Below are 24,814 nucleotides of genomic sequence, written 5' to 3' on the forward strand. Positions count from 1 at the left end.
GTTATATTTATTAAACATTAAAATCAAAGAAATCCAAGGCTTCTTTCTAACCTTTTTAACTATTCTGAAGTGTGCTTCAAGTTTTCAATAATAAATTTCAGTTTAAAATGTGCTTTCAGAGTATTTCTGGTCCACCTAAGAAACCAATACCTAAGATCATCCTGTGCACTTAAGCATCTGGCATATGAAGATGCTATTTCCCTGTATATTCTTCACAGGTGAGCTATCTGGAGACAATATTTAAAAACCCATGCATTGGGTGAACACAAAGCTTATAGCACAGACAGGGCAACAGTAAATAAAATTTCTCCTACGTTTTACTTTTTGTTCAGTCGGTTAAACTGCATCCATAGTTCCACAGTGACCATGATAGTGACAGCAACAGTAACATCTCCTCGTATCTTCAAAAACAAAGGTCCTGTGCTCTCCAGAGCGAGCAGAGAATTTTTTCTTTTGCATGGGAGCAGCAATACAGCTTATGGCAGTTTATGGAGAAGAAGTTTCTCAGGTGGTCATGGGAAACTGTCAGGTGTGACATGAAATGGAAACTGCATGGATGATGAAAATGTTCTGATTTTTAAAGCACTAACTTTCTTTTTCAAAAAAGGCAATACAGCCAATGCAAGGTGTTATGCTGATGTCACCCTGCTGCTTCAGGAATGTTAAGTACTACACAGCCATTTATACTGACAATTTTAGACAGAAGAATAAATTCTTCTGGAGTGTTACTCAAAAGCATTACAGCTCATTAATATGCTCTTGTATACTGCCAACTCAATATAAGCCACTAATGCCTCAGATCATGTTTTATTTTGTTTTTATAAATCCTTTACTGACCCTTTTTATATACTCAGTAATGGTGTGGTCACATTTGGAATATTGAGCTCTACCATAGAAGAAAGACAAAGAGTTAAAGGACTCTGAGTCCAGAGCAGGACCACAAAGCTAATTAAAAGCCTGGAGAATCGTACATCTGAGGAGAGGCTGAGAGCATTAAAATAATATTCATGTAAACAAACGTAGGCATACCACAAAAATTTGTCAAAAATAAATTGTGTTAAGCAGAGCTTCAACTTAAGTTACTTTAAAGCTATGACTCTAAACACTTTTTATAAACAGTTCCATGAGCCGATTCTAAAAAAAATCCAGTGGTATATGGCATTGCAATATACTGCAATTTTCTGCAGTGATCTCTTGAGAAAGTCTGCTCCCATGTATTCTTCAAAGCCACACTTGAGCACTCGCTGTCCTAAGAACTTTCTGTGAGAACTGTAGTTATTCAGGGGTTGACCCAGGGAATAGAGTCCAATGTACTCAGCTGAACGTTCTTGAATGTTTCTGGCTAGATGGAAATGGTTTATTTCATGAATGCCTTAAAGAATTGGCAGCTTAAAAAAAACTCCTGCTCTAAGTATGTATATCGAGAGGTAAGAAAGCACACACAGGTATGCCACATGATTTGTTCCATTATTTCTTATAATTGTATTTGGTTTAATGAAGATTAATGACTTCATTAAACCAAATACAATTATAAGACATAATGGAACAAATTTCCTGCTTAGTTGTTCTTATGCAATTGTATGAAAATAAGGAAAGGATCCTAACACATAAAAAGAAGCAAAATTTGGATCTATATGCACAATGTATTTTTAATTAATATATAATAATAAACTGTCAGATTATTTTAAACTCTGATCGGGAAGATAGAGAACTTTCTAGAATCCCCCATGATTTAATTCAGTAATTGTCATCAGGGACATTGAAGGAAGAAATGATTTAGTACTGCCAATGAAACGGCAAATCTTAGGATAGCTTGGGACAATTTTGAAACCTAATCATCTGACTTATAACAACAGTCAAATAGAAATAGAAAAATATGGCACCCAAAGTACAAAAGGATGATGAATTAAAGTCTAACCATGGTACAAGCCAATTTATGAACATTTAGGGTAATGGTAGGTCATGAAGATTCAAGGAAACTATAGAAGGTACAGCCATGCTACATGCATCTTAATCTACAGCCATGCATTCTCAATAAAGTCCACGGAAGACTCTTTTACATCTAAGTTTCAAGCAAAAAGCAAAAGAAAACATGCTTGCAATAAACACTGAAACCCTAATTAATGTTGTGAAGTAATTTTTAAAATTAAATTAGTATTTTTAATAATGTTTGGAACATTATGTAGTAAACAATTTGAACCATCACGTAGTTCATATATGAAGAATGGTATGCAAAAGAAATACCAATGAACGAATTAGAGAATCTTTTAATTCACTACATTTTAGAAGGACAAGAACCATGGAATGATCAGAAAAACTTGCTTTTCCCACTATGCATTCTCTAAAACCAATATCTTCAATATTCTGAAATGTTATAATGAAGATAAATAAATAAGCAAGCAAGAAAGAAGAAAGCAGGACCATGCTGTTCACCCACGCACCTGGAGGAACAACTCCAATACCATCATCAACATCATAATCTGAGATGTCACTATCACTGATTGGCCGAGATCCTGCACAACAGTAAGGTAAACAAATACCTGAACAACTGGCCATGTTATAAAACGTAAAAATAGGTTCATTTGTACTACAAAAATTGAAAAGATGATTTTAAGTCTAAACAGTATAAGTGGAGAATTAAACTGCATCACTGATTTGGTGATGTCTCATCAAACAGCTGAGCGAATCCAACAGGTTCACAGATGCTGCAGCCTCCTCTGCCTTTCTTCCCTCAGTACTTTTCTATGAGGTTAGTTTAGCTCACAAAGCAAGCAAAAAGATTTCTTTATTTCTCAAATAAAGAAAAAAAAAAAAGGTACTTTTTTTTTTTTTTTTTTTTTTACTTTTGTACTATTTGTGCTATTTCAGTGAGTAGAGCAAGTTGAATCAGCTGAACAGGAAAGCAGAGGTGGCAGCATATGGTGAGAAAGGAGAAGAGGAAGCAGCACTGACAGCCTTTTAAAAAGTTCAAATATCTCATGAAAACTAAAGGTTAGTTTGCTATCTCTATATATATTCTCAGGCAGTAATTAAAGTATACATTGTATAATTGTATAAATGAATACAATTCATTCCTGAATATGCCCCAATTTCTTATGCGTTGGCTGGAATTAATGACTTTTATGTTAAAAAAAATAAAATAAAATCAGAAAAATAGCTTGAAAGCATATTAAAAACAATGTCCTACATCGTTCCCATTTTAAAATAAATCTTTTAATGAGTTAAATGAACAGAGAGGCTACAACAGTCAAATATTTCAAGACATTCATTATTTTTAGTGTGAATCATACAAACCTGAAATCAGAATCTTCAGAACAGCTGTACCTCCCAAAGCAGCTTCTCTTTGCTGCTTAAATTCACTCTTTCATCTGATTATATGGTATGCATATATAAAAGTACATTGCAAGCTGAAACTAAACTTAAATGAAGTGTTTTTACACCTCACAAGGCTTCAAAGCCTTTTTAAAATAAAAAGCTTTCAATTATTACAGAAGTATCCAACAAATTTGGACTTCATTTTTCCTTTTGAAAGGAGATTTATGAAAACAAATATTTGATCAATTTTATTTTGCTAGTGAAAATCAATCGATTCAAATAGGTTTCATTTACTTGAAAGTTATGCATCACAGGTGAAATGTGCAAAGTTGCATCTCTTTTTGCTATACATTTTTATAACACTAACAGATTATGAAATAGCATTTTTGTCTTGTATGTGAAAACTAAATATCAGTACAACATACCCAGGATTTCAAATTTAAAAATTAAAAAAAAAGATGAATGGATTGGACCTACTCTGTAATTTTTTGCTAGAGCTTTCTCCACCATGAACATGTCTTCTTGGCATGAAAGGTGATGGCTGAGGCAGAGGTAGTGAAGATTCATCATGTGTCTGTAGCTTATACCAATGTGGTTCATCATCTAAAAGCGCTGTCTCCAGCTCTATAAGAATCTAGGACAAAAATGATCACAATTTAAATTTTAATATGTAATCTTAACGTGTATTCAAAAATAAATATCAAACTCAGGATAACTGTGATTGTATGCATCACCTCTCCAAGAAATTCACTCTCTTCTTCTTGTACTCTTGGCTGATCCCATACTGTTATTTCAAGCATTCGCTCTCTAAAATCTCTACGATGTACATGTGAGTAGAGAAAAGTTTGGTTCCATTTTGGCTCTAGACTTTTCTTTACTGTTTTGGTCCTCCTTTTACTTTTATCACTGAAACATAAATATTTGTTGTAAGCTGCTTGTAAATCACAAAAAGCCATAAACTAATCAGCACTTATTGGTTTCATTTTTCCTCATCTGATAATGCCTTAAAAGACAAAAGTATTTGCTATACAGTGGATTGCATTCATCCAAATGTCCGGAGAGTTAATTTGATACTGAATGAAATACCTACAGTGCAATTTTTTTTCTCATAATTACTCTAAATAGAGAAGAAAATACATATAAAAGAATTCTGTAATTCAAAAACATTCACTTAAAAACTGATTCAATAAATTACAAAATAATTTTTTGAACTGAAGTACTACCTCCTGTCTGGAAGAAAATACATTTTTACATAGGGATTCCTTGGCCGTCCATCTACTCTTGGTGGCAAATCTGTTGCTTGTAGAACATTCACTATTAACTGATGTCCCACCTTGTCATACCACAGTTTCACCTACATGAAACAAGTCACCAGAAAAAAAAATTGAAAATGAAAAAAAGAAAAAAGAATTTTTATACTGCATCATATTAACCACAAAGTAGAAGTAACATTTATTTTCCCAAGAGACAATGAGATGCTTATAATTGCAAATCTATTAATAAAATATGTTGGCGTATACCAAAAACTTACATATTCACCTAGCTGAATAAAATGGTGGTACCCGATTATACTTCCATGACTTACTGTAATCACTGGTACCTGTAAGTTCATTCAAGCCAGCATCATCTTAGTTTTGCACTTTTGAATCTACATTTAAATAGGAAGCTAAACTGCAGCTAAACTTCTGGCTTGTTCTAAATCTACCTACTCTGATCTGTCACATTATAAAGGTTCTAAGGGAAAATATAAAATACAGCTCAATTCTTTCCTATTGGATCATAACATAGAATTTTGGAGTCTGCTGTGTACTTAGAAATTAATATAATCAATATAAAAAGGTAAGAATATATAATAACAAAGTCTAAGTATTCACTGTGTATTTAATAAGTACAGTTTCAATTAACATTACAGAGAATTCCAGGAGGTGATGTATAGCTAAATTAAACTGCATTTTTCTACAGCAGAAGTTAACATAGCTCTTTACGTGCTCCTGTAAAGACAGTAGAAAGGTATGGTGCTTGTTATTTGCAAGTACAAAAGAGTACAGCATGAAAAACTGGAAGGCATGTTCGTGGGCTCCTTAATGTAAGTTTCTGCATGTTCTCATCTATTAAGACAACAACTCTTTACTTCTGCTGTGATTACAGTGAATGTGTACTTACACATTTGAAAGATGTGATTCACCAACAACAGCCACTCTTCCTTTGACTTCCCAATAGACCTTGGGAAGGCAGAGGACTGAGGGACCAACATCTAATAAACATTCATTATTAACTTAGGAAAAATAATATCTGCTCACAGAAAGCTGCCCTGGTAGAACTTGTGGTGCATCCCTTAGGGCTCCAGGGCTGGTTGGAGAAATAACAGAAATAGAAGGCCTCTCCATCTTCTGAGATTCAAAAGAACTTGAACCTAAAAATATGCAAGAAACAAATGAACTCTCCATCTGAAATTTTAAAACAAATTTGGATAATTTATGAATTGTTTTTTCTTTGAACATTATAAAGCTTGTCTTTATGCATAGCATTAATATCATAGTATACAGAAATTTTGTAAGCTGATGCAAATAAGGTGGTGAAAATACAGTCTAGATACTCCTAACCCAGATTAAACCTGACATTTTTTCTTTATTCTAAATAACATATTACAAAATGTTCCTTATCTATCATTGACATACCATGCCTTGAATAAAATATCCTCATTGTACATAGTGCACAGCTGAAAACTTTGATGAGTAATCTCACTTTTTTTTTTTTTTTTAATAGTAGCCTCTGAAATGTGATTTTAACTCCTGAGAATTCAGAGGCAGGAAGATATGCAAGACAGACACCTGGCACAGAGGACACTCCTGTCTATTCAGGAGATTAGTAGTTCTCTATCAATGAAGCAGAGCTCACATGAGCAAGGACAAGCTCATGAAAGGCAAGGAGCAGCATAGAAGGTTCAGTGGCCCTGCAGGACCCACTGCTTCTCACGCAAGGCTCAGATGAGAAAGGGCTGGAAGCCATGGCCCTCACACAACCCAGCTGACACTTCAAGTGACGTTGCTAAGAAGATAGTTCTTTTTAAGTGTCATACACAAGAATTTCACCATAGGGTTGCATTCTCCATAAGTTAAAGAGAAGCAGAAACTCTGGACTTGGGCTGGATGGTGCAGGAGGTGAAATCTGCTGCCATTTGTTTGTCCTTTTGGCAGCCACTTCTACCTGTCTCCTCTGTTATGCTATGACAGTAAATGACTATACATGGGCATGTCTTATACACCCATACAGTATTAACAGTACAAGATATAAAAGAACATAGTAAAATCCTGCTAACATTTGAAATGTATGTAGCTTTTAATCAAATCTATATTGTTTAGAATTTAACACACAAGATTCAGATAACGATGATTTTATTTTCACATAAAAAACTCAAGACAATGCAGTCTCCCAGTGCATGGTAAGCATTCCAAAAATTCATAGCAAAGAATGACTGTACTGAGGACAAGATCAAGCTCAGTCAAAGGAGCAAAGGGAGTGTACTCACTGGACTCTAATGGGGGATGAGAACTCTCAGGAATCCGAGGAATATCACTAAAAAACATGAATATACACAAAGTAATTAGGAATGAGGAAGAGTACCTTCTTCTGTAATAAATACGTTTCTGAGAAACAGTTTTAGAAACGTTTCTCTTTGTTCTAATGGATTATGGAGACACAAGGGGGAAGTATTTGAATCCAGTTCATTGTTTTCACTGGGTTTCATGAAAATCTTAACAATGGAAACTATTACTTCCTTCAAACTTAGAATCTAGAAGACAAAACGAGTGCTATGATGTAAATATTATGGATGGATTCTACTATTTTCACAATCTAAAGCCTGAGAGATTTTATTAAGAGAAGGGGGTAAATGGCAGTATAGCTAATGACGCTCAACTATTCTTTGGAGGAAACATTTACAAACTAAACAGAAGACAGAGATTAACTCACTAGTAATCTTTATATAAACGTCTCAAGGAGTTCATAGAATGAAACTGATGAAAATGTCTTACAATAAAAAAAAAAGAAAAACCAAGAAACATTAGAAATGTCAAACAACAAAAGAATAATGCACTTCTTCATAGGATAAAAAAATATCACAACACGTTACAATTGGGTATAGAATTTTTTCAACATAGAAACATCCAACACATAACATAAACAAAATCAAACCAGTTACATCCATACATGTCTATCAAAATTTTGTCATCAACACAATTACTTTTCCATCACAGTCTGGACAATGATAGTTCCTCGTTCTGTCCTGTTCTCAACAAGCATTGAAAATACATTGCAAAGACAAGATTTGACTATTTTTGTACAAATATTAAAAAAGCAGAGCAAGAAAATGGAAAGAAAGCTCTTCAGCAGTTCACTTGAAACTATCATCTTCTGCAAATACTAATTCAAAATCTAAACAAAAATAATATTTTTGAAGAACATTTAAAGATTTTATGCGTAAAGGTGAGCATTTTAAAGGTATTCAGGTATTTTTCTGTTCAGTGAAACATTACCTTAATGATTTATAAGTCAGTAAAACTAAGACATATATATATATATAAATGCTACTTACAACAAAGAAACAGACACTTAAGTTAGAAAATGAACGTAATAGCTCCCAACCAACAAGTCTTAAATTTATTTTTCAAGTTCTGCATTTTAAATTTTTGGTGCACATGATTTAACAAAACCTACTTCGGCTCCCAACTAATGTTTTACATTAGCCTTCATCCTAGTACTAATCAAGAAAGTTCTTGACTTTGCCTTGACTTTGTGAGTAAGGCACACTGTGATTTCCCCAAACTCATGGAAATACAACTGCATTACTTGCTCTTGACATGGCATAATACTCCTTCACAATTAAACACAACATGGAGATCAGCAGGGCTGCTGTGTGGACTTCATAGCATGTTCTCTCTTCAGTTTCCAAGGAAATTTTCATCAGTCTGAAATATTTATTTTGTTTATTCCGACTGATTTTTCTGTTCAATATGACATTAAGTCTGTGATATTCTCTTGTGCTAGAAATATGTACTTTCTCTTCTGCAGCATAGCACTGCTCATAATAATACAAAATTTAGGATATTTAAAGAGGGCTTATGGGTCTAAGAAACATTTCAACATGGGCAGTTCATCCTACATACCTGGATGGATGGAGAAAGACATCAACTATAAAAAAAATCTTCAGAAGAAATAGAAGAAATGATTTTAACTAACCAAAGCCAGACTAGCTAAAGTAAATCGTTTAAAAAAAAAGGAAAAAAAAGAATCAATTTGCAGTTTACATTAATTGTATTACTGTAGCAACTCTCTGAAATCTATCTCTGTTTGGTTTGTTATGGAGGCTCAGTCTCCTTGCAAAGACCTAGAGTACAGTAACACAGAGGAGCTGAATCACACTGCAGAGGCGACATTTTTTGCAATAGTATTTGTGGAAATCCAAGCAAATATAATTTGTATATGACAAGAAAAACAAGAGACAAATAAAGAAAACATATGTTTTACCTGCACTATCCCATATGAGCTCACCCGCACACACAAGAGACAGTTACCATGGCAGACTGCTTCTCAAACAGTGTGCCGCCAAAGTCCATGCTGCCTTACACGAACAGCCACTACCAGCCTCTAATGCATATTCATAGCTCATTTTTCCCCCTTCATATTTAGATGCCAATCCATTAAATCTAATTTTAAATGGTTTCTTACCTACCTTGTGTATGCAATCACAAATATTAATGTCAATTAGTTTCTACGGAGTTTTTATGGTACTACTGTGGTTATACCATTTGCTATGCCTTTATTTGCTAATTGTATTGAATTCTTCACATTTTTCTCTAATAAACACTCTACAATTATCCATTACTCAAAATTACATTTACTGATAGACACAGAAATCAAATTTACAAGACTAAGCAAACTGTGTAGACATCAATTTTGTAATTTGCAGTCGTCTAATTTGTGGCCTTCCAGTCCTCCTATTATTTACTTCAGCAAAACCATATTAAATTTAGGCTTTTTAGACCTAATATACTAGGACTTTTTAAAAAGAGACCATTAGATGTACTGGTACATTACTTGCATTATTAATACAAAGAGAGGAAAACACTTAAATTATGCAGAAGAAATATCATTTTTCAGGTCTTTCGGGAACCTATTCCCTCACAGGAATTTTAGGTGTAATGGATTACCAATTAATGCTTTATCAAGCAGCTAGAAGTTTGCTGAATCAGAATCTAAACTAGACACAAATCTTGGCTATACTAAATCAACTGGATTAAGTCAAATTCACTATCAGGAATAGTTGGAATAACAAGGCAAGGAGAGGCCAGAAGGAAAAAAAAAAAGTAAGCCAAAGCAAAACATCCACAAATTCAAACAAACAAACAAGAAAATCATGAGCAGGATGTGGTACTCTTCGTTTATTTTTATTGTTGTTCACATCAGGATTTTCTTAGTTGCACAATGCCTGGGTGGGATTTTTCTGAGATTTTTTGTGGGGTTTAGATGAGAGAGAGGTAAAGCCCAATCTGATGTAAAACAACAGGTCTTAATTTAATTTCTACTGGAAAAACGAGAGATCCTTAAATTTGAAAAGTTGCATGCTCTAGTCCCTTTGGGATATTTATTTGTTCTCTGCAGGAAAAAAAAAAAAAAAAAAAAAACTGAAAAGGAAAAGGAAAAAGAAAAAAAATTCAAGCAAAACACAGTTCTACAAGGATAGAATTATTGTAGCATATAAGCACCTCCATATCAAGACTCCATTTGTGTCAAAATAAAAATGTAATCTGATGTGCTCTGTTTTTGCTTATGTCTTTATAGAAATATGTATGGGTCATACAAAGCAAAACATTACATTTCATTGGTCCTATTTCCACTTCATTAGTGCAAGAGTTGCTGTTCAGATTTAGAAGCAGTCTTTATTTTTGAATGTCTTTATTTTTTAGACCTTAGTCCAACAGTTGTGGTATTTTCCCTGGATTTTTTTTCAAGAGCACATCAGCGGAATTTGGCCACATTGTACTTCGCTTTTTGAAGTCTCTACATTTATAGAATTCATAAACAAGAAGTCATTTTAAGAATCAAGATAAAAGTCTAAGGATACATGACATTTACAAATACACTGATACCTAAAACTCGCTATTTAAAAAACTAATACAATAGTTTCTTCTTCATATCTGTTGTATAGATCAATTTTCCTTCAATTGAGAAATGAAGTTATGTCCTGTCCAATACTTCTTTTCTCCTGATTAAAACATTAAAATAAATTTTCAAAAATCCACTTATGGCATTTTATTTTAAATCATAAACACGATGGACTGAATGTACAGGGATTTCTCTTAATTTACCTGTGACTAAAGAATGTCAAATAAGGTTTCTACTTCCATACTGTTTCACTCTGAATGTTAATTTGAGCCCAAAAACAACCAGTATTTTTGCATTAAGCTCTAATTTGCCATTAAGATTACCAACAAATGTTAATTTCATTTAAATACTTTTAAATACTTTTAATAGTGATTGTCATTAAAAAGGAAGAGTTCACTTGCAAGATATATCTACATTTGCACAGTGTGGTCAAAATCAAACACCAAAAGCTGATATGAAATAAAAATAAAAGAATAATGTTTTAGTGGAGGTTTAGAAGGAAAATGAATAGCGCTTTCTGTTTCTCAAAATAAAAACTTGCCATATTGAGAAAGATAAAACTTATAATTAGGATGAAATCCAGCACATTCAAAATGAAAGAATCATGCATTTATAATGAGAAAACAGGTCTCCATCTACCTACAGGTTACTGGTACTTACGAGACATACAGTGAGTATGTGATCTCTGTGAAGGCTAAAAACTACAGACAGATTTAAACTCTCACATTGTTTTTTAAACTAGTCAAGAGTCACTTTTTATTGTAAACCATGTGACTCATCTCTGCAATCTAATTGTCAATTTACAATATTATTGAAATTCCATCCTGTAAGATCAGTCAAAGCAGTCCCATTAGAGTCATTTTCAGGGAAGGAGTGTAAAATATCACTGTAAAGCAATTGTGACAAATGTAAAACCCTCATTTTATCAAATCAAACAGACTTCATGATCCTTTCAAGGCTTATTTCAGAAATCAAGAATGCAAGAACTGTTACCGCCAAGCCGCAAACCTGGATTTAAAATAAATAAACGTTATAATCCTAAAAAAAAGAAAAAAAATAAAGGTAATATTTGATGAAACAAGCTACATTCTTTAATGGGAAGGTATTTTTTGTTTCTTTATTCCAACAGCATCACAAAAGCCAAATACAGCCTTTTTAGTTAAAGCAGTTGTATTTCTTTTGTCCTCTCTTTAAAGAAAACCTCTTTAAAATCCCACTAGCATTAACATAATTCAAGTCCTGCAATGCTCAATGCTTGCTTGTGCTTCCTAACAAATCATTTATACTGATAAATCACCGTAAAGGCCCAGGATTGCAACAGGCAATGAAGAAAATGGAATGTACAGAATGTCAGCAATGGAAAGTGAATCACATTCCATTATTTAAAGATAAAAAATAATGAACTCACAAATAACCCCTTTAGAAGTCCAATTAGTAGGACTAATAACTGTACTTAAGAAGCTAGTATTTAGCCTTACCCAATAGGCCTTGAAACAATAATTTCAACTTGAGGTTCTGACTTTGATTCTAAAATAATGTTGTAAACTTCTTCATTTGTAGCTCCAGGCAAGGGTTTGCCATTCCATTCTAGAACTTCATCTCCTTGAAGTTAAAGAGAATTTTAATTCATTTCAATATTCTTTTGCAAAGAAGCACAAAACATTTATGAAATGTACATAACTAAGTTACATCGCTCAAAATAAATTTTAAAATTATGTTGAAACCCAGAACATGGTTTCTGAGACACAATCAAGGCTCATTTCACAGAATGTAGCTACAACTTCTACAGAAAAGCATATAAATGAAACAAATTGTGCTAATGTATTAAGCACTTCATAGGTAATACAGCAAACATTACTGAGCTACACAATAAAAGTCCCTTTAAGAAGACTTTAACAGTAAAAACTTTACTAGCAGTAACTTTAACTGACAGTAATAAATGGTAACAATAAATAGTAAGATAATTAATCTTCAAAAAATGGAAACAAATATCTAACGTTTAACCTTAATCAGGGTTTTTCATTACATTTTATATACTGTGCACTTTGAATTCTCAACAGAAAGGTCTTCATTGTCTGTGTCAAATGAACAAAAAAGAAAAGTCAGAATTAAATCACTACTTCTAAGGATGCGAGGGGAGAAGAGAAACCAAAACCTGATATCAAAGATATTTAGATAAGTGTCTTTTTTCAGCTTGTCACTTCCAGAATTTTAATGATATGTATACTGCATTGCACTTCAATACTGTTTTGAAAGGATAAAAGTATTTAATTATAGTTTCTTAATAAAGACCAGTGTATTCAATTAAACTGCAGGAACCATAAGGTAAATCTTACACTCTCACATCCCATCTTATGTAATGGCCAGAACTCTGCAGCCATTATCTGATACCACAAATATCCTTATTTTCTTTCTTGGCACCAATTTTGCATTTATCAGATTAAGTCAGGAACGACCATTGAGCCACTGGTTTGCCCCGTCTGAGGAGACCTCAGTCAAATGATAAAACCCATGCTTGTTCATAAACCAAAGCAAAACTATCCAAACTAAACTCTTAACCCCCAAAATACACAGCTGCAACTTCTCTTTAAGATCAGTGATTGTCGTTCCTTTTTCCCAAACAGCCTACATTTTGGTATTTTAAAAAAGACTCTACAAAAGATCCCAGTACGTTTGAAATCATTTTGCTATTCTTTAAAACATAAGAGTTTGATAATGAAAGACTTAATAAATGCTGTCTGAGCTAAGTTTCATTTTCTACTACGCTATTTAGATGTTTAGAAAACAGGGTGATTTAAACACTTTGTTTAATCAGTTATTTATCATTACATGATATTGTCTTGGAATGAAAAATAAGTAAATCCAGATATTGCTTTCAAAATTAATTTAAAAATTCATACAACTCAATGAAAACACAGTCAATTTCGTCTGAAATTCTGCTTCTATTTAAATGCTAACAACTAGTAACTAACAAGATTTCCCCTCCCCCCCCCCAAAAAAAAAAAACCAAAATCTCGTTTATTTGTAGATAATTTGCTTTATTTCCAAAGGCATCTCAGGAATTCAAAAGAACAAGGTCTGGCCAACTTTGCAATAGTAGCAACTTAATAGCAAAAACAATATGGAACGATGATAGATTTGCAACACTAAAAATTATGTGATTGAAACATAATTTACATAGGAACTAATTGGTCACGTACTCAAAACTTGGACACATGAAATAGCTAGTTGGACACAGTCCTGGGCAACATGCTCTAGCTGGTCCTACTTGAGCAAGGGATTGGGCCAGCAATCTCAAGAGGTCCATCCTGTGATCCAATGTAACAAATTAGGATGGTCTTAAGCTTTTTGGACTTAAGTCCCATTGTAGTTGCCAAAAATACTAAGTCACTCAGGCGAGGAACTGTTAGATACTTCAAACTGCAGATACTTAGGATAAACCAAGATATCTGCACAAAGCTGGCTAGCAGAACCTACTCTATTCCCTGAGATAGAGAATCACTTCTGCAAGTTTACACTAGGATACCTAAGATGCCCCTAGAAACCAATTTTAGTGTGTCTTGCATTCTATCCCCACTTATTGATGCAGAGACACAAGATTTTCAGACTCAGACTGCCAAGCTCTGAATTATTTTGTACTGAATTCTAAAATAGTAACTCAGATTGGAAGACACTTTTGGAAGCCAATCAGTCCCAACTTCTGTTCAAAGTAGGGCCAAATTCAAAGGACAAAGCTGGCTGCTAAGGGACTTGACCAGCTGAAATTTGAGAATCTCCAAGGAAGCATATGCAGAAAGCTTTTCCATACAAGCTGCTCCAGAATCTTTCCTCACAAAGAATCAGAGCTTTCACAACTTAAACCTGTCTCATTCCAAATAGTTTCTTCATGTGATCACTGTGTACCCCCTGAGAACACAGTGTGCTCTGGGCTCCCTGTAGAATCTCTCAACAGCCAGGTAAAAACAGGAATTAGATCCTCTCATATTCTTTTCTTCTCCTCCAGATGCTTTTCTGCCTAGTTTTCTTGCTTTTCTGGCTAGATTTCCCTTACTGCTTATTGTCACTAAGGATTATTCTGCTACTGATGGAAGACTTTGGCAAAATTTATCAGGTTTGTACAATTACTTAGAAGTTTATGAACTAGCCAAATTTTGAGAGGGTTTTGAGAAAGTTGAAAAATTGTGCTTTCCTGACTCATTTGTATTGTTTCTTTTGTGTTCTAGCCCTGAACAATAGCATGAATAGACTTTCACTCCGAAAACATGCACAGAATTCTGCTTAGCTGGTCCTCTGAAATGACTTTGCCTCTAAAATTATTTTTCAGAATTTAAAAATTAATTTGACTGTGTAATATTTCAGCTCAGACACATCAGGATTAGTGAAGTGAGAGAAAGTAATTTTCAGTAATTACATTTTGCACTTAAAATCTATAATAAGGGGTGCTAATAACAACTTGTTTATCAAATTGAAAGAAAAAGTAACATGCCAAAAGTAGGATACTTTTAGAGACTCATCGTCTTTCTTATTTCGTTATTACTATTTGGTTAATGTAATCATCAAAAATTCATAAAAGTTCTCATCTGAGTTTCTGGATTCCAACGGAGGCACTGCTTAAACTTTTGTTCCTAAGACACTTCCAAAATAGCTGTTTATGGCTATGATAAGAATAAAAAACCATCAAGAAGATGCTTAGAAAACTGATCAAAATTCATTTTTCATATTTCATTTAAAAATAAAAGTGTAAAAAGTGCAGTCATATACTTGTAAGAGCAATAAATAATTATTATGTGCATTAAATACTTTAAATACTTTAGAATCATTTTATAGAGCTGTTTTTCTTTTTCTTTTTTTTCTTTTTTTTTTTCCATAAGTTTTTTATGTTTCTTCTACAGAGTGTAAAAAACACGACCTGAGATACGAAAGCAAAAATATACCAGTTAAATTCAATCCTGGCACTTCATCACAGACCAGAAGCATCTTGTATTTTTTTCCACACATTCAAGCAAATGTAGTCATCAATAAGTTAGAAATGTAGGAAATTGTAGCATTCCATAAGAACATTACAGTATTTTTATCTATTCACCATATATTAGCATATCAAAGAAGTGATGTTAATATAAATTAACAAATGCATTACAAAAAGTCAAGAAACAATGTATTTTGTATGTAACTGAATGATTTACCTGCTCTGAGATGCCCCACCACATCAGCCAAGCTACCTTTCTTCACTTTGGTAATGAAGGCACCGAGTCGTCCTAATTCTGTCATTTTCCCCCCAACAACCTAGAAAACCATAAGTTGCTAAGTTTCCAAGCCACAAACATACATCATATGTATGTGAAAATTGCAAGTGAACATCAAACCAAAGGTATAAAAATCCCCAAAACACCATTAGAGGTACAACTAAAAAATCAGCTAATACACCAATAGGGAACACATACAAATAGTTCACACAAACACTGCTATGGTTAAAAACTTGGCTTCCCATCCAAGCACATCAGAGGACAGAAGAGCAACTTCTGTCTTCTATTAAACAGAACTGAATGGCACTTTGTTTTGAAGCAGTCTGCATGTTATACAAATGGGTAAACAAAGGGGGAAAAAAAAAACGTGCTCTCAGGTGATTCAATTTTTGATAAAATATAAAACAAAAGAAGCATTGTTGCTGACTTGATATCCTCTCTACCCATCTCATTCTCTGAAGTCAGTATTTCTGTCAAGAATATTCTAGGATGAGTTTTATAATGAAAAGAAACAGTAGAGTGGTAGTTCATTAGGTTATTACTTCATGCTGCCTACATGGTTTACTAGTCAGAGTTTTCATATAGATCCATACCCCAAAAGACCCAGAAGCTTACCCACCAACAGGGTTACGAAAAGGGAATGTGCTAAGTTTATCAGTGAATGCATTACCTGCTGTTTAGTTTACATCATACAAACTCAAAAAAAAAAAAAAAAAAGAAAAAGAAAAAAGCACCAGAGAAGCCCTTCAATCTATGCTTCCAAACTTTTTTCTCACATATTAAGAAAATTATGCGTGCTGCCAGCAAAAACCAGCCTTGTGCTAAAGACTACAAAATGTTTAGTAGAACAAAGCTGCTTTTATTTTCTCTCACTTTGAGATGAATAAGTGACGTGCCATCACCAAGTTCACAATGGCTTTTCCTGATTTAATTCCCACAACAGTAAGCCAACAACCTAGATCACGTGTGAGGGCTTGAGATATCAGATAACTATACACACAAGGAGAAGCTGACTTAGTTCTAAATGAATGGGAATGTTTCTTATGTTTCTTGTTTTCTGTTTCTGTTGGTCTCAGTGGAAAGATGACGACACCTAAATTAATTTTCTCAGTCATTTTTGGAGTTCCATATTAATAAAAATATGCATATTATTGAACTAGAACATTGTACTCCCCAGTAGTCTCCAGAAGGATTCCTTTTAAGTGTTCTGGCACCTTAGGGAGAAGAATCTGTTAAGTCCAGTACAAAATGAGTAATTTGGGAAACTAAATGAATTGGAGTAATTGGAGAGTTCTCTGACTTAGTTAAGGTTCCAAACAGTCAGGTCAGCAGAAATGTCATTCATTTAACACATGAAGCATGTAACACTTACTTTTAGCCCCAGTAATGCACCTGATTCTTTTGGCATGGTTGTTCTCTTGTTAAGAATAACACGCCCAATTAAGCGATCTCCCTCTTTAGAAGGCTGCCACGTTACTGGATGCTGTTGATAAAAACAAGCAGTGAAAAAAAAAAAAATGCAACTACTGTGTAAAAAATTTCAGCAGTAAGTCTGCACCTAGATTTATATTGCTATTAAATTTTTAATATATTTCATAATTTAAAATAGAATGCTACTAATAAAATTAGACATTTGCTATTGATTTCAGGACCCTGAAAATTATATTTATAAATTCTGTTCTGTAGTATAACATACATGTTGTACGAAGCATACAGGTTCATTACACAATAATATCCTTTCCCATTCTAATTCAATAGAAAAAAATATTACTAATTTCTCTGGGAGCAGTATCACATTCACTGCTTCTTTTGCAGTTAGTATTGGATTTGAAATCTATAAAAAATTAGTAGAGATTTTGATAAAAATCTCTTCTGAATTTTATTTCCATGATCGATGAAGCCAAATTTTCACACTCATTGTACATAATTTTTTTAAAAAATATCTAAATATATAGCAAACTGAAATTATCAGCAATCATTTTAGTTCATACTTACAACGCTCTTTTTCCTTGTTGCTTACCGAACTAATAGGAGATGCCTCCCTGCTATGCCACGTGGCAGGATCCAGCCAATAATAATCCAAGTCACCTGGAAGAATATGAATAGAAAGAAATGTGTAATCTCTCAAACAGAGGAAAATGTATGCGTGATCACTTCTGCATGCATGGATTTTAACAGTTTGCAATATTTTGATGAAGTGAATACAAAAACTGCAATGTTTGAATTAAATTCAGTTTGAAAATAATATACACTAACCATACAAAAACAAAAAGTGTATAATAACACAATTATTTGGACCTCTATTTTTTCATTAATCACACTTCAGGACTAGTTGTGCTCTCCAACACTTTTTGTCAGTAGACTGCCCAGAACAGACCCCAGTGCACGATGTGGTAACACATTGCCCTCCTCCTCCCTCATCCCAATAAAATACACATAGGACCACAACTAATGATGATGCTAGAGAGAATACTTCACAAAACAGGCATTTAGCTATAGTTAAGGACAGAATGGTAGACCACACTCTTGAATCTGCCAAATAGTTGATCAATACAACCGGTACAGAGAGAGGGACATGGGAACTTGAAGAGAATACACAGATTACCAGGCAAAACAGCCACACAAAAAGAGCAAATAGTATCAACAGCAATTGTGAGCTTGCAATCTTTCATTTTGCTTGGGACAAACTTTCATACTATGTACCTCAAGAGTAAAACCTGGTCAAAAAAGCAGTGGAAGGTTGAATTGGTAGCAAAAATTACCAATTCTACTGGCTGTTATCTACAGTGATGTAACTGCACTCCTAAAGATGGAAAATGAAGAAGAGGAACTGTAGAAAGAAGACCATCGTGCAGTGCAATTCAGAATTTTGTTTACAAAAAGAAAGGGTGCAAATGGTACTGAGAAGGACTCTGAAGAACGATACTGGCTAGAACAGAACATACAGAACAGGACTTTGGACTTGTTCTTCTAATGCATTTCTTTCCTAATGCTAATTTTAAATGTGAGCTCTGAACAGTGGCACTATTTCATCCCTTAGGGTGTTACTATGGTATATTAGCAAAACGCAGTTGCATCATTAGGACTGAAAATGACAGCTCCTTTCAAATATCTTTTTCAGTAACAGTGCTGTATAGAAGTTCAGTCTTAAATAATCAAAGAGCTATTTTTGAAAGTTTTTACCCAAGGAAAGATAAAGTAGACAATTCTGACATTTAACTTACAGAGCCTTTTAAAAAATAAGCAAACAAAAACTCTAACAACCTAAAACTTAAACTTTCAAGCTAGAGGCTAATTTCAGTGCCTGAAAGAAACAGTTACTTCTCATTGAGTTTTCTATCTATACCTGCATTTCAGACATTTTTTAGCTTCATTATGGGAAAGAACCTCGGTCATTTGAAAAATTACAGAAAAAAAAAATCACAGAACAGCTCTTATGATGGCCACAAGCTCTACGTTGATCATTTAATAGCCAATGGGTAAAATCCCTAATTTCAGTAAGGTCAGTTATTTATTTCAGATACCCTTTGTAATTTCGCCACGCTCTTCATCTTCAGAAAACAAATTTTATTTATTACGTACAATACATTACAACAATACATCTTCACTACCTGATTTTATGAAACACATCTCCATAACATTACTGTTAGACAAGTTCTTTTACCAGCACACAGGCATTCAACAAATGTCCAAAGAAAGCAGGCTTCTAGAAAGAAAAACCTATGCATTTACACAAAGGGTTTATTACTTTTCTGACTCTGTTTTTATACAAATACTTAGATGCTCATTATGAAATACAAGTTATATAATCATTTATAATACATAAAAAATTTAGTACCATATCAACTATGTGATCATATTCACGAGCTACTTTTAAAGAGCTTATTATTACCATATGCATAACCACACAAGGCATTAGATACTGCAGTTCTGGAATTTTGAGGGCTTAACTTCACATTTGAGATCTTGCATTTCTATTTTTAGGGTTGTTTCTTGCACCTTTAAAAAGACTTCAGAACTATAGCAAGAACAACAAAATGATGAAGCCAGACTGCCATCCTAAGCTGCGTCAGCGAGCTGGGACCTGTGGCACAGAGCTCTCCAATTTTCAGCAATGGACTCCAATTTTCAGTAAAAAGCAATTCCCTTTTGCATACACTGGCCTAAACTCTTTGCCTCCAAGATTCACAGTTATTTTCTCTACAGTAGAGAAATGCTCAGGCAGGAATAAACCCAACCCCAGCAGGCAGAGATGAATCCCTTAGTTCTCAGAGATTTTTTTGCTCCCAGCTCTCTTTTTCTTTCTTCCTTCTTACCTTGAAGTTTCCCTACTATCCCTCCTCTGGTTCCTTCCTGTACCTAGTATCCTCCACAGTTTTTGCTGCAGCAAGATCCTCTCTAACTTTTGTTTTGGCTCCCACATGCTCATCTTCCCTTGTCCATTTGCTTACCCTCTCATGCTGTTCCTCCCCATCCATCCTGTTGCCATCACCCATCTTCTTTCTCCTTCTGCTACTGGCTTTGGTGTCTGCTCTTCAGTTGTGTACTTTAATCCCTGTTCCCCTCACAACACGCCCCTTCATTCTAAGCTGCATCTTCACCAGCCCCCACCCCCCTGACATAAATCCCTGGTCTTCTACCCCTTTCATCCCTCCTATCTGCTACAAACTTCCATTAATTCCAAGAAACTGACTGCTTTCACTGTGTCCAGCCATAGGTTTGCTCATTTTCCTCTCTGTTCTCGGGAAATGAAAGTAGGAATTGTCCTGTAAACTCAGCTGTGCTGCGCAGCAGCAGCACTGAGCATGCATAAATGCAGTGAGTAAATCAAATTCCTGACAGAAAGTCTACAATCTCGCCAATATTTTAAATATTTTAAATATTTTAAAAAAAACATGAATTGGGGAGTAAGTTAAGTCCAAGTTATTAAAAAAGACTGAATTCATAAATTTAAAATTTAAATTTAAAATGTAGCATTAAATAACTCATTCACAAGCAAGCTTTTAGTTGAAACTGAAGCAGTAAAAAGTTTTTTACAATGGAAAGTATCAGTTTCTCTACATTAGATAGAATTAGAATCGAACATACAAATTAAAATGTAATGGAAAAAAAAATCCCCGAATGGACTTGAAAAATATTTTATTCCAGCAACATTAACACTAGATTTTTATTTTTTTTAATATCCGCAGCTAAATAGCTAAATAAATTATTTCTCGTCCCATGTTCTTATTATTTCTTTTCTTATTGCTTACTTACACAGTTCTTGCATTACAGTATCCCAGAAGTGATATTCAGTACCCAAGAACTGCATATTTCTTTAAATACATACAATAACTTCGCCGAGTTAGTATTAAAGAGTTCCAGGCACAAGTAAATACCAAGGAAGACTTTTGTAGTGAGATTTTCTCACTACAGAACAAACAAACTCAAACCCAAAAAATCTATGCACAAATTACTCTCTCTACTGGCAAAAAAAAATCCTAAAAGTAAGTGGTATTTTACAGATTTAAGACGTTATGAAGAAAATAAAATTCTACTGAGGAAATCATCAATTTAGTGCATTTAGCTCAGCTTCAACTGCTTTCAATTGCTTGTTAAAGAATGTCCTAAATTTAAAAACATGAAAAATGTAAAAATAATAAGCCTCTATAAGACATGATAAGCGTAGTACCATTACTTCTGAACATTACTAATATATTTCTATAAAACATACAGACATATTTTGAAATTGAGCCTACGATAAAAAAAAAAATGTATTTGCAATTATAATTTAATTCAGCTAATAGAGTGAAAGAAGTATATCTTTATAAAATCCTTCCACCTGCGGGAGTAATTCAAAAAGTTGTATTCTGTCAGCAATAAAATACTCTTCCTATTAAGCGCTCAATTACGATATTGTTGGACTTCAATGTGCCACTGACATAAGTTATTTAACATGACACAAAGTGGGTTGAGTCTTTTCTTGAGAAGTTTTTTTTGCAGTCTTCAATCAAATTTCTAATACACTGCTTTGATTTTATGTCTGCAACATGCATGCCTTCCAAGTAAAGGGAAAGCAAGCTTCAAAACACGTTTTCTCTGAAATACTTCATCACAAGCAGTGCTATTCATTTGAAAAGCTGATGTTGTAATGCTGTGAAGTGAAATCCCACAAAACTGGTAAGCATTAGAAATGACAGCCTTGTCTTTGCTGCTAAGCTGAAACGTTGCTTTGTTGAAACAGGCACAAAATACAAGAAAGCCTGTTATCCTGTATGAACGGCCACGCTACTCCAATGAGTCCTGAATAGTGGAGATAAAACACCACAAGATGCTTCCCCAAATCCAGACTGTGTATGGAGAGTGGTGGTATTCAGCAAAGAATGTGCTTCTGGCGCACTGTGGAAATCCAGATGCACCAGGTCTGCAGCTGTTACTTAAGATGAGAAGCAGACAGTCTATTGATAAGATCCAGTTAGCCCACATTAAGCACTTACTTGAGTCTAACATTCAGCTGCTAATTAATACGGCAGTTCTACAACATCCCTAGGAAACTCAGACAATTATTTTGAGGGGGTGCATATATAATTAAAGCACAAACTGGCTTCCTATACAGACAGATTAGATCTATCTAATTAACAGTCACAGAAGCCATCTCTGTATTTGTTAACTTTTAGGCTCAGATACAATGCGTGTTAATGAGACAAAAAAAGCTCCTCAAAGACCTGTTATATCTTTCACAGCTCCCATGGAAGTGGATCAATATTTCATGGAAACGATCAAATGTTTCCTGGTGTAAAATCAACAGAAGCTACATATCAACCCACAAAAAAGTAAAGAAACACAAGAAATCAACTTCTTTTCCTTCCTCATAACCTTAATTTTCATGAGTTAGAAGATCACTCTACTTATTACTGGTTTGTGTCAGCTTTTTACATGGGTAGACAGTGACAGGACAAGGGGGGATTGTTTTAAACTAAAGGAGGGCAGATTCAGATTGGATGTCAGAAGGAAGTTCTTTACGGAGAGTGGTGAGATGCTGGAATAGGCTGCCCATAGAGGCTGTGGATGCCATGTCCCTGGAGGTGTTCAAGGCCAGGTTGGATGGGGCCCTGGGCACTGTGATTTAGTACTTGATTTTGCAGGTGGCAACCCTGCCTGTAAGAGGGGGGTTGGAAATTGATGATCCTTGAGTTTCCTTCCAACCCAAGCCATTCTATGATTCTATGTCTTCAGTGCACTGATACCATCATCAAAGAACACCCGGTCGCAGTCAGACATGATTCATTGTATTGTTCTATTCCCAAGAAAAATAACAGAAAACTAATTCATTGAATAAACAACGCATGTTTAAATCACTACAGTCAAAGTGCTGACCGGCTCTCCAGAGAAAACACTACAACCCTGACTTGATGTTCAGCCCCCATGTGTAAGTGGTGAGCAGACAGTTCAGAAGCTACCCATTGCCTATATATGCAGAAATCCTCACAAAAATGCTCATTATCTCTTCAAATCAACTGACTTCAGATGCCTACAGTTAAGAACTTAAATCACTGCAGAAGGTCTGTGTTTTACCGCTTATGCAGCTTAAAGGCAGACTCCTCATACAACGCGTGGGAGGAATTCACCACATGACTGCAAAGTTTAGGTTATATTTTGTACTGAAAATATATAATTGCATTGGATATGAACTCCCTTCTGTCACATATAATCAGCACTGCATGCTGACATAGTCCCAAGTTCCAGCAAAAACTGGAACATACAAGTGACAATTTAGACACATAATAGTCACATAGGGACTGTGCTCGCACATGCCTGTGACTCCTAGAGCTCCTAATTTAGAACCAGTCCCACAAATTATCCCATCAAACACAATCTTCAGGCAGTATAACATAATGTTGAAACACAAAACTGTTTTTCTTTACCTTCTCTAAATTTCTAAGTAACTAAAAGCAATTGAAATAGGATCCACACAGCTTTAGCGAGCACTACACTTTTAGAACTAGATAACCAATAGCCTACATACACTGAAAATCAATGTTTATTCCATACATGCGTGTCTAGAAGATGGGGATATTTTGTATTTTTTCCTGCACACAAAAAAACTGCACTTGATTTTGAAACAAACAATTTAAAAATCTTTTCTTAAAGAAGCAGCTACATTATAAACACAGTGCAGACTGCAATGCTAATTGATACTTGCAAACCAGAGGTAGTTCAGCAAGGAGCAGTAAACTAATGAGATACTATTTCATTTGTTAACACCACCACTATTAAACAGGACCTAGAGAGAAGGAAAAATCCATGTGACTTCTACTTTTGTGATAGTTAAAAAGTTGTTTATTTACAAGAATGATGAGATTTATGCATGCCCATATTTATTTTTAATTTTGCAAAAGGCTGCCTTGCCATTGGCTGATTATTGAAGGCTCTTCCAATACACTTGTTTTACACTTGTGAGCTGTCTGTACGCTGGTTAAAATATAACGTGGGTTTTTTTATCCAGATATTTATTTAGCAAAGATTTTTTGTTAACTTATTTTGTGATCGTCTTTTGAGTAGATTTGCACAAACATTCTTTTGTAAGTACAGCTTTGGTGTTTGTTGTTGGCTGAAACAGGTTTCACAGAAGTTCCACTAATATAAGACAATCCAACACGAAAACAACTGGGCCAACTTGTACGTTTGATGGGTGTACCTCCTACCTGAATCATCTCCATCATTATAAGGTACCAAACCCAAAGATTACAGATCTCACCAACTGAACCTTGCAGCCAAAAGTCATGACTTACCCAGTCAAATAGCAAATTGAAGATTTGTGAACGTTTCTAAAACTTTTAATTAGGACACCCTGGAGAAGGGCAAAGCACAATAAAGAAGATCCGAAGTTTCCTGAATCTTCAAGGAATTCGCTCATGAGGAGCACCAACTTACCTTTTTTCAGTTCCTTCACTCAAACATTGAGAGTGCTGAAGCATTTGTCAATCCCTTCCAGCTATGTAATTGTTTCACACACACAATTTTTATTCTGAGGATGTATAGGTCACTTATGCACTTGTGCAAACGTATATGATACGGTTTACAAAGCCCACAAAGGGATGATCTCAGACACA

The 24,814-nt window shown here is 34.5% G+C and overlaps 1 protein-coding gene across 22 annotated transcripts in view; it reads right to left on the bottom strand.

The window, feature by feature from the left end:
• Positions 1-24,814, bottom strand: part of RIMS1 (regulating synaptic membrane exocytosis 1) — a 291,302-nt gene that overhangs the window by 113,900 nt on the left and 152,588 nt on the right. For 21 of the 22 annotated variants that reach the window (XM_090136155.1, XM_090136167.1, XM_090136172.1 and 18 more), the window contains 10 exons: positions 17,743-17,810; positions 17,095-17,205; positions 15,663-15,762; positions 11,958-12,081; positions 6,845-6,891; positions 5,616-5,728; positions 4,539-4,669; positions 4,050-4,221; positions 3,793-3,949; positions 2,442-2,513 (listed from right to left, as the gene is read on the bottom strand). In XM_090136155.1, coding sequence (XP_089992281.1) covers positions 2,442-2,513; positions 3,793-3,949; positions 4,050-4,221; positions 4,539-4,669; positions 5,616-5,728; positions 6,845-6,891; positions 11,958-12,081; positions 15,663-15,762; positions 17,095-17,205; positions 17,743-17,810 — 1,095 coding nt within the window. The remainder of the gene's footprint in view (positions 1-2,441; positions 2,514-3,792; positions 3,950-4,049; positions 4,222-4,538; positions 4,670-5,615; positions 5,729-6,844; positions 6,892-11,957; positions 12,082-15,662; positions 15,763-17,094; positions 17,206-17,742; positions 17,811-24,814) is intronic. The other variant, XM_090136176.1, reaches the window with a different exon arrangement.

The sequence above is a fragment of the Phasianus colchicus genome, chromosome 2, assembly GCF_987193195.1.
Source record: "Phasianus colchicus chromosome 2, bPhaCol1.hap1.1, whole genome shotgun sequence".
Classification (NCBI taxonomy): domain Eukaryota; kingdom Metazoa; phylum Chordata; class Aves; order Galliformes; family Phasianidae; genus Phasianus; species Phasianus colchicus.